We start from the raw sequence: 17,344 nt of genomic DNA, 5'->3' as shown, positions 1-17,344 counted from the left end.
TAAAATGTCAAAACCGTTAAATATATTCCAAAACTCATTTTCTGTGTCGAGTGCAAAATCATCGTTGCTTAAATCTAGTTTATAAGATTACTTTGCTAATCCGCGAATAAATGGTCTATATTTTGTGTCGCTTAAAATCCATTCTGCTTTAAGGTTGAATATAAAAATAATGTAATATGATCTGAAAGATAATCAACCTTACAGAATGGCAGAATGGACTGGTTCAAAAAAGACCATCCTGTATGACTATCTTTTTGTATTTTTTTCTTGTACAGAAAGTTTGGCGATGACGTTAACTCGCGATTTTTTTACACATTTGAGAGCTGGGACTAGTTACCTGACTTTACGGAACCTAAGTACTTGTTTATTTACTAGCCTTAATGAACCAATGGCAATAGGAAGCGATTATCCACATCCATGATCCACCCTCAAACGAGTGACGTTCGACCTTTCGATCAATCACTGTTCGTGTAAGGTCCTGAGTGGACGCGTGGTGCAGCGTTCGGCGGGGCGGGCGACTGTGCGTACGTACAATCTATGCAGCGTCTGCACTAAGCCTGAGTGCACGTTCATATTGGGCGTCCAGCGGACCGCGGCGTGGGGAGTGCATGTTGAACAATTGAAGCTCATACAAGTCTCCTGAGTCGACGCTGCATAGATTGTATGCACGTTCGCCCGCCCCGCCGAACGCTTTGCACCGAGCGTCCACTCAGGCCTTACACTTCATAATAAAAGTCAACATTTGCTTGGAATTGGAAGAAGCATCTAACAGAGCACGATACGTGCTCCTGGTGAACCTCGTATGTTAGTTTCTATATCTTATGCTCTGAAATAATGTCCTAAAAATAAAATGTGACGCGTTTCTGCATGAGAACATTTTACTTACTTTGTTTATTTTTCAATTTCGGTTAGCGTTTTCGTAACGCTACGCTCGTAGCGTACCTAGCGTTTTCGTACTTTGTAGAGGAAAATTACTATTACCAGGGAATACATAAAGCGGGTTCCCGTCATCGGCACCAAATTAATTTAATTCAAGTCATATGCGTGATATTATTATTTACTATCCTTCGTGCGAGTGTGCTACAATTGCTACGATTGCTACGCCGTAGTCCATAGTTAGCTTTAACACTTTCGAAACCGGGCTCTACGCGGCGCTACGACATTTTCGCTACATACGGGGAAACCCATGTAATCGGCTACGCTTCTACGAGCGGTGTACCCGACAGTCGGGTTCTTGGTAGCGAAAGTGTTAATCACGCTTAATCTAAGCTTTTTGTCGTAGGCCGGTACTTGTGTCATGATCATGACTCATGATACTCATGATGCCATAGCATCCCTGTCCGGGTCAATTATGTTTTAGACTTTGAACAGTTTTATTCCTATTTTGCGATATTTTATAACGGATATTTTTCCAGTCGTGTGAATAGACTGATACTAATTCAGTACTATTTAGTAAATAGTAACGGTTTTATTGTAGGTAGGTAAAACAGAACTAGCCTTTATTTGTAAAAAATAATACTTTTCTTATATGTGAAGTTTTATAAATTTGTCTCAAAAATATGCATGCATATTTTTCAAACTTTCTTTTTGATATGTACAATAACACATTTTAAACAAACAGACGAACTTTAGTTAATATCCTATAATTACCTACAATTTTTTGTCTCCTTATTTACTGGGGTGGTTTGCTATAAAATAGTAAGCGTCGTCTTCAATTATTCGCTAAGAAATATTAATAGCTCTTTTAACCGTTATTAAAAGTGCCTAAGTAAGGTACTTTTAATAACGGTTACATAAATTGGGATATAACGAGTACAACAACGTTTTTTTATTTATTATATATCTACTTTTTATATAGTTACTAGCATTTGCCCGCGGCTTCGCTCGAGTTAGAAAGAGACAAAAAGTAGCCTATGTCACTCTCCTTCCCTTCAACTATCTCCACTTAAAAATCACGTCAATTCGTCGCTCCGTTTTGCCGTGAAAGACGGACAAACAAACAGACACACACACTTTCCTATTTATAATTATTAGTATGGATTGAGTATAGGCGGGAGTGGACCCGGGTATGTCCTTAAACTACGGCCAAATGCACCGGAGGATGGGCAGCAGCATCCCTTCAGCTACGGTGGAATATACTGCGATCGCCAACCCGCCTGCCAAGCGTGGCGATTATGGCATATACCCCCTAAATGATGTACACAAGTAAGCCACGGCCCCGAGGTTCCGGCGACCCCCGGTGCGCTGGTCATGGTAGCGGTCAGGGTACTGGCGGGGTCAGGGTGCGAAGAATCTCCGGCAAAGATCCGGCTACCACCACCGACAATCTTTGGCCCTGGCAACATACAACACGCGTACACTGCGGACTGACGAAAAGTTAGCGGAACTGGAGGAAGGATTGAGCAAGTTGCGTTGGGACGTCGTGGGATTGTCAGAAGTTCGAAGAGAGGGTGAGGACACGATAATCCTAAAGTCCGGGAACTTGCTCTATTTCCGGGAGGGCGACCAACAGTCCCAGGGAGGTGTCGGGTTCATCGTCCACAAGTCCCTCGTAAACAATGTGGTGAAGATCGAGAGTGTGTCGCCTAGGGTGGCGTACCTTATACTCAGAGTATCTGAGAGGTACTCGTTGAAGATCATACAGGTGTACGCGCCGACTTCGGCACACTCCGACAACGAGGTGGAGGCTATGTACGAGCATATTTCAAAAGCCATGCATGGCTCCAAAACCTACTTCACCGTTGTTATGGGGGACTTCAACGCGAAACTAGGCAAGAAAGATGGTGACGAGCTGAGAGTGGGGCAATTTGGAGTTGGAAGTCGGAACCACCGGGGGCATCTGCTGGCTGGTTTCTTGGAGAAGGAGGGACTCTATATGATGAACTCCTTCTTTAAGAAACGCGAGCACAGAAAATGGACCTGGATGAGTCCCGACGGTGTAACTAAAAACGAGATCGATTTCATCATGTCGACGAAGAGACATATATTCAATGATGTGTCTGTGATCAATACGGTCAAAATCGGAAGCGATCACCGCTTGGTAAGAGGCACATTGAATATATGTCCTAAGCTAGAACGCTCTCGACTGATGAAGTCCACGCTCCGTCCTGCACTCCAAACACAAAACCCCGAAAGCTTTCAGCTGGAACTCCAAAACCGTTTTGATTGTCTAGGCGATGATGTGGACGAATTCAACGACGGGTTTGTGGAAGCTGTCCATAGCGCTGGGTCTAAGTTTTTTAAGGCCCAACGGACAAACAAGACCAAAAGGCTCTCAGACTCCACTCAGAGACTCATTGAAAAAGGAGTAAAATGGTTCTACAATCTTCAGCTGACGCGACTCTATACCGGCAGCTCAACAAGCAGATCTCTAAGTCCCTCACCCGCGATATGCGCCAATTTAATACTAAATGTATTGAAGAGGCCATAGAGCGGAATAAGGGCTCCAAAGTTTTTGCAAGGGATCTGTCTGTTGGGCAAAGCCAGCTCGCCAAATTGAAAACTGAGGATGGTAGAATCGTCACATCCAAACCTGAGCTCCTGAGTGAGATAGAGAGCTTCTATGGACAGCTATATACGTCAACCAGCAGGCCCGAAGTTGGTCTGGCGGAAGACCATAGAGCTAGACTGACCCGACACTATACCGAAGACATCCCGGACATCAGCCTGTACGAGATTAGAATGGCTCTTAAACAGCTTAAGAATAACAGGGCGCCTGGTGAAGATGGAGTTACAGCCGAACTTCTGAAGGCGGGTGGTAAACCGATCCTTACGGCCCTTCAGAAGCTGTTCAACTCCGTCGTACTAGAAGGGAGAACGCCAAGGGCATGGCACAGAGGTGTGGTGATACTGTTCTTCAAAAAAGGTGACAACACTTTATTGAAGAACTACCGACCCATTTCACTTCTGAGCCATGTCTATAAGCTGTTTTCAAGAGTCATTACGAATCGTCTCGCACGCAGGCTTGATGACTTCCAGCCTCCCGAACAAGCCGGTTTCCGAAGAGGCTTTAGTACCGTAGACCACATCCACACGCTTCGTCAGGTTATACAGAAGACCGAAGAGTATAACCTGCCCCTCTGTTTAGCGTTTGTGGACTACGAGAAAGCCTTCGATTCGATCGAAACCTGGGCTGTACTACAGTCTCTCCAACGGTGCCAAGTAGACTACCGCTATATCGAAGTGCTGAAGTGCTTGTACGAGAGCGCCACTATGTCAGTCCGACTCCAAGACCAGAACTCGAAGCCCATTCCGTTGCAGCGAGGGGTCAGGCAAGGAGATGTCATATCTCCTAAGCTGTTTACCGCTGCACTGGAGGATGTCTTTAAGACTCTGGATTGGAGAAGGCTAGGTATCAACATAAACGGTGAGTACCTCACTAACCTTCGATTCGCGGACGATATAGTAGTCTTGGCTGAGACCATGGAGGACTTGAGTACGATGCTCGATGACCTCAATAGAGCCTCCATGCGAGTTGGTCTTAAGATGAACATGGATAAGACAAAAATCATCTCCAATGCCCATGTAGCACCAATTCCCGTTACAATTGGAGGCTTTACACTCGAAGTTGTAGACGATTATATATACCTAGGACAAGTTATCCAATTAGGTAGGTCCAACTTCGAGAAAGAGGTTAATCGTCGAATCCGACTAGGTTGGGCAGCGTTCGGGAAGCTACGATACGTCTTTTCGTCCAATATTCCGCAGTGTCTGAAGGCGAAAGTGTTTGATCAGTGTGTGTTGCCAGTGATGACATACGGTACTGAAACGTGGTCGCTTACAATGGGCCTCATAAGAAAGCTCAAGGTCACCCAAAGGGCAATGGAGAGGGCTATGCTAGGAGTCTCTTTGCGAGATCGTATCAGAAATGAGACCATCCGCAACACAACCAAAGTAACCGATATAGCCCTCCGAATCGCTAAACTTAAGTGGCAGTGGGCGGGGCACATTGCACGTAGAACCGATGGCCGTTGGGGCGGAAAGGTTCTCGAGTGGCGACCGCGTACCGGAAGGCGAACCGCGGGTAGGCCCCTAACAAGGTGGACTGATGACCTGGTGAAGGTCGCAGGAGTCCGCTGGATGCGGGTGGCGCAGGACAGGTCATTGTGGCAATCTTTGGGGGAGGCCTATGTCCAGCAGTGGACGTCTTTCGGCTGATGTGATGATGATGATGATGATGAGTATAAGCGCTGAAAGTATAAGGTCGCGGGTTCGAACCCCGGCTCGCACCAATGAGTTTTTCGGAATTTATGTGCGAAATGTCATTTGATATTTGCCAGTCGCGCGCTTTTCGGTGAAGGAAAACATCTTGAGGAAACCGGACTAATTCCAATAAGGTCTAGTTTACCCTTCGGGTTGGAAGGTCAGATGACAGTCGCTTTCGTAAGTAGTGCCTACGCCAAATCTTGGGATTAGTTGTCAAAGCGGACCCCAGGCTCCCATGAGCCGTGGCAAATGCCGGGATAACGCAAGGAGGATGAGTATGGATTGAGTATATGTACTTATATACCTTTACTAGGTTACTTTTTATGTTAATAAATAAACAAAATAAGGACAAATAACAATGTTTGAAACTGATTAAGGTACCTAGCTCACAGTGAAGCGAGTTGATTGACATTTGTGTCGCTAAATTTAACATTTTACTCACTCCGAAACAAGCAACAAACTTTTCGTTTGGTACATTAATTCGTCATATTAAAAGTAATTTGTTAATTTGAAACCTTCTGTGTTCGTTGGGGACTTTGGCACAGTGACATAAATATATAAGTAAGGTGCACACCGAGGCAATTTCAAATAATCAAAATACTTTCCATGTTTTACATTGTTAACCAGAGTGCCATAAGCAGAAATCGGGACAAATGGGCGTCATTCTAAAATATATTTCTAACTAACTAACTTCTAAATATAGTTCTAACATAAGGTTTATTATTCGGAAAACATCATACAAAATGACCAGTGGACACATATGACACTCTAGTTAGAGGACGAAATTGTCCCAGTGCACATTATTATATCTATTGGTGCGAAAGTTGGTAATCAAATTAATATTTTTCATGGTCATAATTTTTATTAGCTTTATGTTTTTTTATATATACTACGTCTGTGGCAAACAAGCATACGGTCCGCCTGATGGAAAGCGGTCACCGTTATCTATGGACGCCTGCAACAGGAAGGTTTATTGAAAAACACTAATCAGAATGCAAAAATGCTATAAATATTATTTAAGAAAAAAAAACCGCCGCCTTTGGGGTTCTGGTGAAAAGCACTTGCGAATGTTGGATTATGTAGAAATGTGTAAGAGGTATTTTTTAAAACTGTTTTTAATGTAAATCTTTAATTATTTGATGGAAACACAAATGAATATACGTATACCGTTAAGGTTTTAGGAGTTTCATCAGTTCCTCATGAATCCGATTATAAGAAATCGAAGCTTGTCAAAATTTGACTTGAAAACTCAATATGCTTAACAAACATAACAAATAAATGTCACTGTTCTGAACTCAAATGCATGCTGTTCTTATAAAAATATCAAAGTCAGCACTGTGAGTGTGCCGTTCAGATTTGAGGAGTTCCGTTCTGATCATCATCAGAAGTTCCACTGCACCAAATGTCACTGTTCTGAACGTAAATGCAAGCTGTTCTTATAAAAAAATACCAAAGTCATTATACGCGTGCCGTTCAGATTTAAGGAGTTCCGTTCTGATCTTCATCAGCAGTTTCACTGCACCAAATGTCACTGTTCCGTACGTAAATGCATGCTGTTCTTATAAAAACGAAAAAATCACCACACACAACATAAACACACAATCATCAGAACTGGGTTCTGATAAAAATGGGACCAATCTTTATGCATATACATTAAATAAAAAAACCGGCCAAGAGCGTGTCGGGCCACGCTCAGTGTAGGGTTCCGTAGTTTTCCGTATTTTTCTCAAAAACTACTGAACCTATCAAGTTAAAAATAATTTTCCTAGAAAGTCTTTATAAAGTTCTAGTTTTGTGTTTTTTTTTTCATATTTTTTAAACATATGGTTCAAAAGTTAGAGGGGAGACACACTTTTTTTTTCCTTCAGGAGCGATTATTTCCGAAAATATTAATATTATCAAAAAATGATTTTAGTAAACCCTTATTCATTTTTAAATACCTATCCAAAAATATATCACACGTTGAGGTTGGAATGAAAAAAAAATCAGTCCCCACTTTACATGTAGGGGGTACCCTAACAAAACATTTTTTTCGACTTGTTATTTTACCACTTTACCGGCGTGATTGATATACATATTGGTACCAAATTTCAGCTTTCTAGTGCTAACGGTCACTGAGATTATCCGCGGACGGACGGACGGACGGACAGACTGACATGACGAAACTATAAGGGTAGTCAACTACGGAACCCTAAAAAAAATCAAAATCGGTCCAGTAACGACGGAGATATCGTGGAACAAGCATTAAAAAAAACATAGACGAATTTAGAAACCACCTTTCTTTGAGATTTGGGGCGGCGGTTAATAATGAACTTGTATTTTTTTTTTCTTTATCATTTCTTATATTATTTGCCCTTAAAGTCGACATCTGGATTTGAATTAAATTTTCAATAATTATTTGACATTTTTTGCAGTAAAAATACCAACTATAATACTTTGTGTGTAATAGTTTTATTCATTTGTATGGTTATGAAAATTATGTAAATTAGTATGTGTTTTAATAACGTTATAAATATGTTATCAGCACTGTTAACTAGGTGTAATTTATGCTGTATATAAATTGCTACTCTATAGTTAAGTTGCACGCTGCATGCAATCAAAAAGTTTGTATACCTGCACTCGCGGGTAAAACATAGAGAAACAACATGTACTGTTACCACCTAAAATGTGCCTATGTTTTCACAAATAAAGAAATTCTGATTCTGAATAGTTTTTACTGTGTATATTTTTACTGAAAGCTGATGTTTATTAATACTGTACCCTGTTGCTTTGTATGGAGAGTTAAAATCCTACATATTAACTTAGAAAATGGCAATTAGCGTTTTTAAACGAACCAACCAACCTCTTTTAATTTTGGATTTCTTATTGCTATTTGCACGTTCTCCCCGTTCTCCTGATTGTAAAATAGTTATTTGTTATATAAGGGGGCAAAGTTGTATTTTAACGCCGCGTGTGGAATTGAAAAACGAGCAAGTGAAAGGATTCTATAGTTGAACCACGAGCGAAGCGAGTGGTTCGAGAATAGAATCCTGAACTTGCGAGTTTTTAAACACACGAAAAGTAAAATACATTTGCACCCGAGTGTAACACAAAACTTTTCCCCTCACAGTAGCGAGGAAACAACAACGCAAAAAATGCGTTTATCACTGCTTCCAGTAGTTCCACAGGTGATCAATCATCTTTATTACTAGATTCACCTACTTTTATCAATTTTAAAGCAGTTAATTTGACTTTATTCAAGGTCAAATTACTTTACCCACTAGTACTTTACTCGCTTCGCTCGTGGTTCAACTATAGAATCCTTTCACTTGCTCGTTTTTCAATTCCACACTCGGCGTTAAAATACAACTTTGCCCCCTTGTATAACAAATAACTATTCTCATACTTTAAATAGTTTCAAATGTGTTAAGTTATTGAGACATTTGAGACCGAAAAAATGGTTCCGATTAAATATCAATAATCAACTTTTTTAAAACCAATGCTGGTGAAATAATATTAAGTACCTATTTAATAATAATGTAATCAATTCATTTAGGTTTTATTTGTCATACAGTTTTTATTTTTCCAAGCAAAGTTTGTATAACCTTCTTCATTTGAAACCCACGCAAAGCTCAATTTCCACTTTTAGAGAACTGCTCACCACACGTGATTATATTCAGAGATGTTATACATGTTCAGTTATCAATATTCACCGCCGCCAACAACTTTGCCGCCTTATAAAATAAATATGTACCTTTTGAATTATCTTATCCCTTCTATCAAAAAACTTATATGTAAGTACCCTAAAGCAAGAAAGTGTGCATTTGTGCAGTCCTGTACAGGTACCACACTAGATAATAATCATGATTCCTACCTCCTTCACTTTTCAGTCATACCTAAATAACTAATACCATCCGCGATTATGAATTTATAAACAAGGCTGTCCCTTACCCATGAGAATCCAATGCACCCGATGCCAGCAGACAGCATATCGCCCAAGATGGAGGGATACGCGTTGCCCGATGGGAAGTAGGCGTGGAAGCGCGGATGCTGCCAGTGCGTGACGCCGGGCATGATCTTCTTCTCCACGTCGTCCATGACCGTGTCCCAGTCCTCGGGGTGCTGCGGGGCCTCGGCCGGCAGCGCGGCGCGCAGGTAGCCCGGCTCCACCGACGGCGTCACGCGCCGCTTACGCAGCGTGTTCATATACGTGCAGATGTAATCCACCATCTCCTTCCCTCGAACCCTGAACTCTTCCGTGTCCATCTCGAAACTTTATAAATTCCCGCGCAGCAGACTGCGGTGTCAGCGCCGCGAAGGCCTCCGGCTGACTCGACGACCACACAGTCAGCACTCGGCTGGTCGAGAGGGCGGGGCGGGCGCGAGGGGTTGCTTGCCGCGAGTTATGAGAGTCAAAAGTGTGCGATAATCGATCTAAATGCAGACACATTTTCATACTTTTTGTTTGCAGTTTAAAAAAATCTGCGTAAGTTTACCTAAATATTAATGACACCTTAGATTTTACATTATTATGTATATTTTCTTAAATGAGGGAGTTCTTTGTAAAAATCGCTGCCGCCTGTAAGGGGGCGGGCGCCCGCCCTCGAGCGCCACTTCATTCATTGTCCGCTGAAATGCACCGTATTCGAGTTCTCAATGAGTAGCGACTAATATAATGTGTGGTTAGGTCATGATTATCGCTATTCGAATTTTATAATAAATGAAATATAGTATTATTGGGTTCTTTTTTTTTGGGTTGAAATTCCGTGTTCATCATCTACAATTTTTTTTAAGTCACCGATTAATTGATAGTTGTTCTAAATTTAAAACCAGGCTATTCAATTAAATTTCGTAATTTAAAACTAGCTAATAAATTCAAAAACATGGAAGGCTAACTTACCTAATATCACTAACATAATTTTAACACCTACAGTGCCTGTACGTACTACGCGCTACGAGCGTAGCCGATAAACATGGGGAAATGGGTATGTAGCGAAAATCGCCTACGGAGACTGAAGCAGAAATAGCAGGTATAAGGTTCATTTACCCAGAATTTACCAACGACTTATAGATATGTTTTAGGAAAAATATTGTTTATACAGTGAGCTGCAAAAATGCATGGCGAATTGATCAATGTATTCATTCATAATGTCTCCAAGCAATTTCGCGGCTCACTGTACAAGTATTTACTGCCGTCTGTACTTTTCGATCCACAGGCAACTACTCACGGAGACAAATATTATTCTATTAGATTAAGGGCCAGTTGCATCAACCACATTTGACAGACACATCATCGTCACGCAGCAGACGTCTATGGAACTTCTCATGCAATAAAATTAACGAACGCTTTAACGGTGACAGACGGTTTGATGCAACCGGCCCTGAGAAGCGGCAATGAGATTAAATTAACTCGTACTCGGATTCATCTATGGTGCCACAGAGTTGCTTCCTCCATCATCAAATCAGTTAACTTAGGTCATTTTGTATATGATAATTGACGATAGTAATTAATTTTTATTTTTAGATATGACAACACCAATAAAAAGTATTATACATATGAATATTAATAATAAACGGAGTACCGGCGCCGACGGCAGGCCGGCACGCCGAGCCGTCGCCGTTCGGAACGCGCATTCTTCCTCGCAGCGAATGCCAACGACATTATTATGTGCGATCTCCCATTGTGCCATATACACGATTATATATCCCGATCGACATTCGACTCCGACATACTTGAGACTTCGGAGCACGTCCTGTAGTACCTAAGCAAATTATTCATGCGACTAAGTTAAATGAAATATCACCCTCTGTATTTTGGAGACGTCGGACGTTGGTGGTGGTTGCCTTTATTAATTTGGTTGTTGGTTGAATTTTACTAAAAGTTTCAGATGCAATGCAAAAAGTTTTTTTTTTACTTTTGCCTTACCCTTCGACGCTTCTTACTTGCCCTTCTACCTTCGACGCTTATTACGAGTAAGAATCAAGAGATTTACATCATACCTATAAAAGTAATGTACCTACATACAAGGCTATATCTACAAGCCCACAGACTGTTAAGTAGATACTTAGATAAAACGAATGTAATATAGCTGTTTAGAAGGTAACTTTTTAGGTTTCTTTGTTATTATATAAAAAAAGTTTATGTTATAGGTATATAATTAGTTATTCAATTTGTAAGAACTTTACACTATAATAGAGACCTAATAAAGAATGAGTATAGGAAGGTTTCAGTCTAGGCACGCAATCAAATCTAATTTAACTTTATGGAACCGGCCCTAAAACCATTTGGAAAACATTTTTCACCACTTAGTAATATATTTATTCGGATGATCAACGTGATCTCCGTTAAAACAATTTAACTGCTCCTTTCGTAATCGAGTTGCGAGGGAGACACCGCTACCCTTAGCCACAAACCACACGGATACATTTCCCGCTACCGACCGCGGCATTAGGTAAACAATGTAAACATCCAAACACTTACCTACAAAAACATATTACATAAACATAAATTATTAGTATTGTGAATATAAAACCGTGAAGAGATATTTTATACCTACAATGAAAATTGTTTTTTTTTTAATGAAAACAAATAATATAATACAATTTCTTATTATTAATAAACTATTCTTATTCTATATTTTGTCTGCGTAAGTGTGTAAGGTAGATGTATGTAAGTAGATAACTGAAACTGACGCGTTTACGCCACAGCCCACACGTGACTCCGTTTAATGTCAGCATCTCAGCATGAGCTCCGCTACTTTCATTTATTTACTTACTAATCGCTTATAAACTGACTAGCTTTTTAGAAAGAGACAAAACGTAGCCTAAGTATATCCACCCTCCATCCCTTCAACTATCTCCACATAAAAAATCGCGACAATTCGTCGCTCCGCTTTGTCGTGAAAAACGGACAAACAAAGAGACACACACACTTTCCCATTTATAATATTAATATGGATACTCGTTTTTTAGGGTTCCGTAGTCAACTAGGAACCCTTATACTTTCGCCTTGTCTGTCTGTCCGTCCGTCCGTCCGCGGATAATCTCATTTTTAATTTCAAATTTGAACCCTAATGTGTGATATATTGTTGGATTGGTATTAAAAAGGTTTACTAAAATCATTTTTTGATGTTGTTAATATTTCCGGAAATAATCGCTCCAAAAGTTAAAAAAATAAATGTGTCCCTCTAACTTTTGAACCATAAGTTTAAAAAATATGAAAAAAAAATCACAAAAGTAGAACTTTTTAAAGATTTTCTAGGAAAAATATTATACATGTATATAATTATTTTGAACTTGATAGGTTGAACAGGTTTTGAAAAACATACGGGAAACTACGGAACCCTACACTGAGCGTGGCCCGACACGCTCTTGGCCAGTTTTTTTTTTAAATACTACCAGTTACCTAAGATAACATAAAAAAGTAGTGCAAATTCATTAAGTTCGTAGTACATAATGTACTTATCAGTATAGTGTTCTGTTTAGAAAATGTTTAAAAAAATGGTAAGCGAAATAACAAATCGATGTTTATTCGATCGTCCAATTAGGCCAACCCTTCTTATATCAGAATCAGAACACTACTGGCTCCTTGCATGATGTGAGCGCCATCTCGCGTTCGTGTAGGTACCTAATTACCAACTGAAAATTACCACTTAATTGCCCACATTTCGTAGCGCTACGCTCGTAGCTCGTAGCCGATTCTAGAATCCCACTTTGTTGAGGAAAGTCACTACAAAGAGAGAGCTCGTCAAGTGGATTCCAGATAAGCACTTAAGGTCTTACTGTTTTTCCGATCCGATTCCGAGCTGATCCGAGATTGGTACTATTATGGTATTGTTTCACTAATACGAGTATTGATGCTTAACTGTAGGTACTTCGTTGCTTGCTGTCTTCTTTTGTTAGTGACCGACCGACAACCGACCGAAGTTTCAGTTTCGGCCATCAAATCATGTTTCGACCGTAGTTTCGGTTTCGGCTAAAAACGGTCAAATCTTACAAATACATATTGAACTCTAAAAATAAATAAAAAAACATACATACAAGACTATGAGTGTTGGTCGGACACTATCTCTTGTAAATATGACTAGTTTGCGATCCGCCACGGCGCCTGCCGTAGCATCACCTCGTGTGTTCCGCCCCGTACTCCACCGCAATTATTGAGCTCGAGACAAATTCACTTACGGCCGACGCTTCCCGACCTAATAAACATACGTAAGAGTAATAACTATTCTGCTCAATTTGTAGCCAATTTGCCTTTACACTGTGACAGTTTTTAATGTAGGCACAGTAAGCTGTAAAGTTAAATGACTCATGCGAAAAACTGCAGTTCACTTCTCTGCAAATACTATATAATTAACAAATAACACATTTCTGGCAATTTGACTTCACATAAGTCATAGCTCAAACTACTTATCAATCTAAACAATTTTTATTTACTCTTAGAACAATTAAATAACCATTTTATCCTTTGAACATAGGTACCTAGGTACTTTAAATACTTATATTATTTAATTTATTTAATTGGTCATTTCAAATTTCAAAATAAATACAATAAAAAAAAACTAAATTAAAACTAAACCCAAAACCCATCCAATAAAACAAAAATACTTATTAATAATCCTAATTGAATTAAAATTAAAATTTAGTTTTAAATAACTAAAAATGTGTAAGTATGTAAAATGATTTACAATTTACGGAAAAATGCTTATAAACTTTTGTCTAATCATAAACTCACCAACTTTCGAAAATATTCCAAGAAAGTGTTCGACAGATCTCTAATAAAAGACCCGTCTCGGCGGAAGAGATAATAGCCTTGTTGAAATCTAATTTCTCGTAACCATAACGGGGCTCTCGAGACCGATGAGCCATCAGGCACAGGCGCCGCTCACATCGTTCCTTAATTGAGCTTCTTGGTGCTGGCTGGAAAACTTCCGACTCAAGACGCCGCGATATCCAATTCCTCTAAAATATTTATAGCTTCTCACCGCTTTGTGTAGGAGGTTATTGGGTCCGTATTCCATTAACTGGGTTAGTTAAACGGGATATTTCGGCGTATTTACTCGCAGTCATGCCTACTCGTAGTATATGAAAGTTATATTGACTTTAAATAATTAAAATATGTAGGTACTTGCTTTATTTCCCCGATTTCTCGTGCTTCATATTCTCCCTTTTGGGAATAGCCATTGATTGTTATAATATTGTGAGCCTGATATGATATTTTAGGAAGGAGCCTGAAGGAGGCAATTAGTAACTCGTGTCTATTTATTTAAAACGTTCCCACGGTCGTGTGTTATTTATCAGTTATCACCACTCTTTTGAAATGTCCTCTTTTTCGCACTTGTATATAGTGACTTGTATCGTAATGAAATATTTTAGTACCTACACGCAAGTAAAATATAGATTAGGTACGGTCAACTAATTTGAATCCTAGGCCACTCTAGAACCCTGATTCATTTACATCATGTTCCTTTTGCCATAGAAGTCACATTGACGTTTACTGTGCAAAGGTTCTACAGTGGCCTAGAATTCAAATTGGTTGATTCCGTTGATTGTACAATAAAATTATTATAGGATATAAGTGTACAGTGTAATATATTTATTTGCAACTTTATATTTGTTTACATTTCTAATCTAATTTATAATAGATTCGCTGAACACAAATCGACCTATTCTAAACTGAAAACCAGGAAGAAAATACCGATTCTTCTTTGTCCTTGTGGTCCTTATCTTGCGCAAGGGCATAAGGGCCTTCGTTGCAGTCCGGGCCGTCACAAGAGAAGTTGTCGAATTCGCAATAATCGCCCATTAATATCTGAAATATTCATTAAAATTAATAATAAATAAATAAGATCCATCAATAAAAGTACAATCGTTTACGCTCTGTTGCGTTCCGTATGGGCGCGGTGCGACACAGACATGTAGCGTACCTTACCTTATACATCATTTTGCCACGGAGCACGACTATACTCTTGGCTACAGCCTCTGGGAGGCAGTGGTTTTAATTTAGAAGAAGTTTATATTAGGTATAATATAAAAATACTTATAAACAATAGCTAAAGCAGTATAGTTAATACCTTCGTGGAATTTTCATAGGTCTTACAGACGCAACGGCCGCAGACGCACTCGCCTCGCCCGCTGCAAGGAGGCGTTTCTTCGTCTGCCCCTTCAGGGACGCAATTCTTATCCTCGGTTACATCTGTTTCCTGCTTGCAACTACAGATTGCGTTTTCTTGTAGACTGACTGAAAATAAACAATGTGGGTAAATTATATACCTACCTAATCATGTACCAGATCATGGGATTGTTACTGTTGCTCAGTGCTAAACATATTAATTAGATAATAAAATAAATAAATCTCAAACAATTTTCGTTCGGATTACACAAACAGATAATTATGAAATGTTGTCCCTCAGACTTTGTGGGGGTTGGATTTCTTTACCACATCCCTATGTGTGTACGGATTCCCTGTGTGCCTAAGTCTGGTTTGCGGTTATGGCTAAGTAATCTAAGTACCTATATCCATGACCTAGCTTCTTTTAAATATCTATTTTAGTTACCTCTATAGTCTAAAAAATAGTAGATAGTAGATAGATACATCTTTATTTGCATTTCAATATGTTACATGGGCATATACATAATAGACCCTGGAAAGGTCCATTATGTATATGCCCATATAAGGTTAGTCCCTAACAGCAAAAAGAAGTACCTAATGCATAGATTTCACTGAGGAAACCGGCCCTTTCCCCTTGTCTTTGTGGGGGGTAGTGCCATGTGATTTCATGACTATTGAGCTAAATCGGATCAGTTTGACCCAAGGAACAATTTTGTCAAGCAAAATCGCCACAGGTAAAAGAGCAAAGTCGCTAGTCTTACTTATCGTACAGTCATCAAACAGAAATATTGTTAGGGGAAAATGAGCATAGTTTGAAAATTATAAGTTTTAGCTATACTTATACTTCCAAAGACAATATTGTAGAGATTTTTATGGAAAATATACTTCTCCTAGACATCGTAATGGTAGCTTTCACGGTTTTCATGGAAATATAAAAAAAACTGAAAACAGGGATACAAAAGTGGGGGGTAGGAGGGGAAACATTGACACCTCGGCGTGTTTCTACTTCTATTTTTTCTTATAACCCTGTAAGCTATATACATGCCAAGTTTCATGCTTTCTGCCAGACGGGACTATAGATCTGGTTAAGAACTACTACTAAACTACTAACATTACTAGTAATAACGATAAATTTTACAATTTTTTCTAAAATAAAACTTATTAAAACTATAATTATGTAGGTACTATTTGATTTAGTAGTAGTAGTAATCAATTTATTGTGTACAACAGATTCATATACAGGAACAGAGGTACAAAGGCGAACTTATCCCTATAAGGGATCTCTTCCAGCTAACCTTGATTTAAGTGCATGTGGTTAAGCTCATATCAAGCAGAATTCAACTGATGTTACGTTTTATCCTCTTTGAATAATATTTAGTAATGAAATCAACGATTGTCATAGCTACCTACATCCGTGATCCGTATATTCGTTTGTCTCGCTGCATGTTTCAGGCTCCAACTCCTTCGAAAAACATTTTTCCTCTGTCTGGCACCAAGAGCAATGTACCAAGCGTAAACAATTTACACACGATTTTTTTATCTTACACACTTCTCTTTGGTCGATGCCTGCAATAGTTCTGTCAGTATTAGCACTTTCTACTATGCATAGACACGCGAGCAAAACGGTAGTAGTACACATGTACATTTTTGAAATGAATTAGACGTATATTTTAATTAAGTTGACTTATGGTCTCTAACACAGCTTGATAACTGCTTGCTTAGCCGTGACTTGTTCGTTGTAACGATATCGCAATGATAACCTTTATTCTTCATTGCGCAAATAAATCTGTGCCACAGCGTATGAGGGCGAGAACATAAACAAACTATAAGTACATCATTAAAATATTATTTTATTAAGGTACCTACAGATTTTAAATCGTAGGTACCCGTATTGGACCGGTTTAAGAATTTCATCATCACCATCTCCCATGGATGTCGTAGAAGTCGACTGTCGAATGTGGATTCAATTTGGTGTGTGCGATGGCCCTTATGTTCTTTAGACGCTCAGTTTTCAATATTTAAGCACTCCCCCAAACAACAGCTTTGTAG

At 39.4% G+C, this 17,344-nt stretch overlaps 2 protein-coding genes across 3 annotated transcripts in view; both read right to left on the bottom strand.

The window, feature by feature from the left end:
• LOC125228178 (tyrosine decarboxylase) overlaps positions 1-9,887 on the bottom strand; it is a 45,027-nt gene extending 35,140 nt beyond the window's left edge. For both annotated transcript variants that reach the window (XR_007177262.1, XM_048132638.1), the window contains exon 1: positions 9,136-9,887. Coding sequence is in view for 1 of the 2 variants with exons in the window: in XM_048132638.1 (XP_047988595.1) it covers positions 9,136-9,450 (315 nt within the window). In the remaining variant the exon portion in view is untranslated. The remainder of the gene's footprint in view (positions 1-9,135) is intronic.
• Positions 9,888-14,764: 4,877 nt separating this feature from the next.
• On the bottom strand, positions 14,765-17,068 carry LOC125228172 (integrin beta-3-like). The gene is made up of 3 exons (XM_048132629.1): positions 16,706-17,068; positions 15,258-15,424; positions 14,765-14,995 (listed from the first exon to the last, which is right to left on the bottom strand). Exons 1-3 carry the CDS (start codon positions 16,938-16,940, stop codon positions 14,855-14,857), a joined length of 543 nt encoding a protein of 180 aa, XP_047988586.1. The 5' UTR covers positions 16,941-17,068; the 3' UTR covers positions 14,765-14,854.
• Between the last annotated feature and the right edge of the window lie 276 nt (positions 17,069-17,344).

The sequence above is a fragment of the Leguminivora glycinivorella genome, chromosome 7, assembly GCF_023078275.1.
Source record: "Leguminivora glycinivorella isolate SPB_JAAS2020 chromosome 7, LegGlyc_1.1, whole genome shotgun sequence".
Lineage (NCBI taxonomy): Eukaryota > Metazoa > Arthropoda > Insecta > Lepidoptera > Tortricidae > Leguminivora > Leguminivora glycinivorella.
The sequence above is the reverse complement of the archived record's forward strand: the minus strand, read 5'-3'. Positions and strand labels throughout refer to the sequence as shown.

Coding starts and splice junctions, on each gene's coding strand:
- LOC125228172 (XM_048132629.1), bottom strand. CDS start 16,940: ATGTACATGTGTACTACTACCGTTTTGCTCGCGTGTCTATGCATAGTA. Junction 15,425..16,705: donor CGAATATACGGATCACGGAT/GTAGGTAGCTAT, acceptor GTTTATTTTCAG/TCAGTCTACAAGAAAACGCA. Junction 14,996..15,257: donor CCTATGAAAATTCCACGAAG/GTATTAACTATA, acceptor TGAATATTTCAG/ATATTAATGGGCGATTATTG.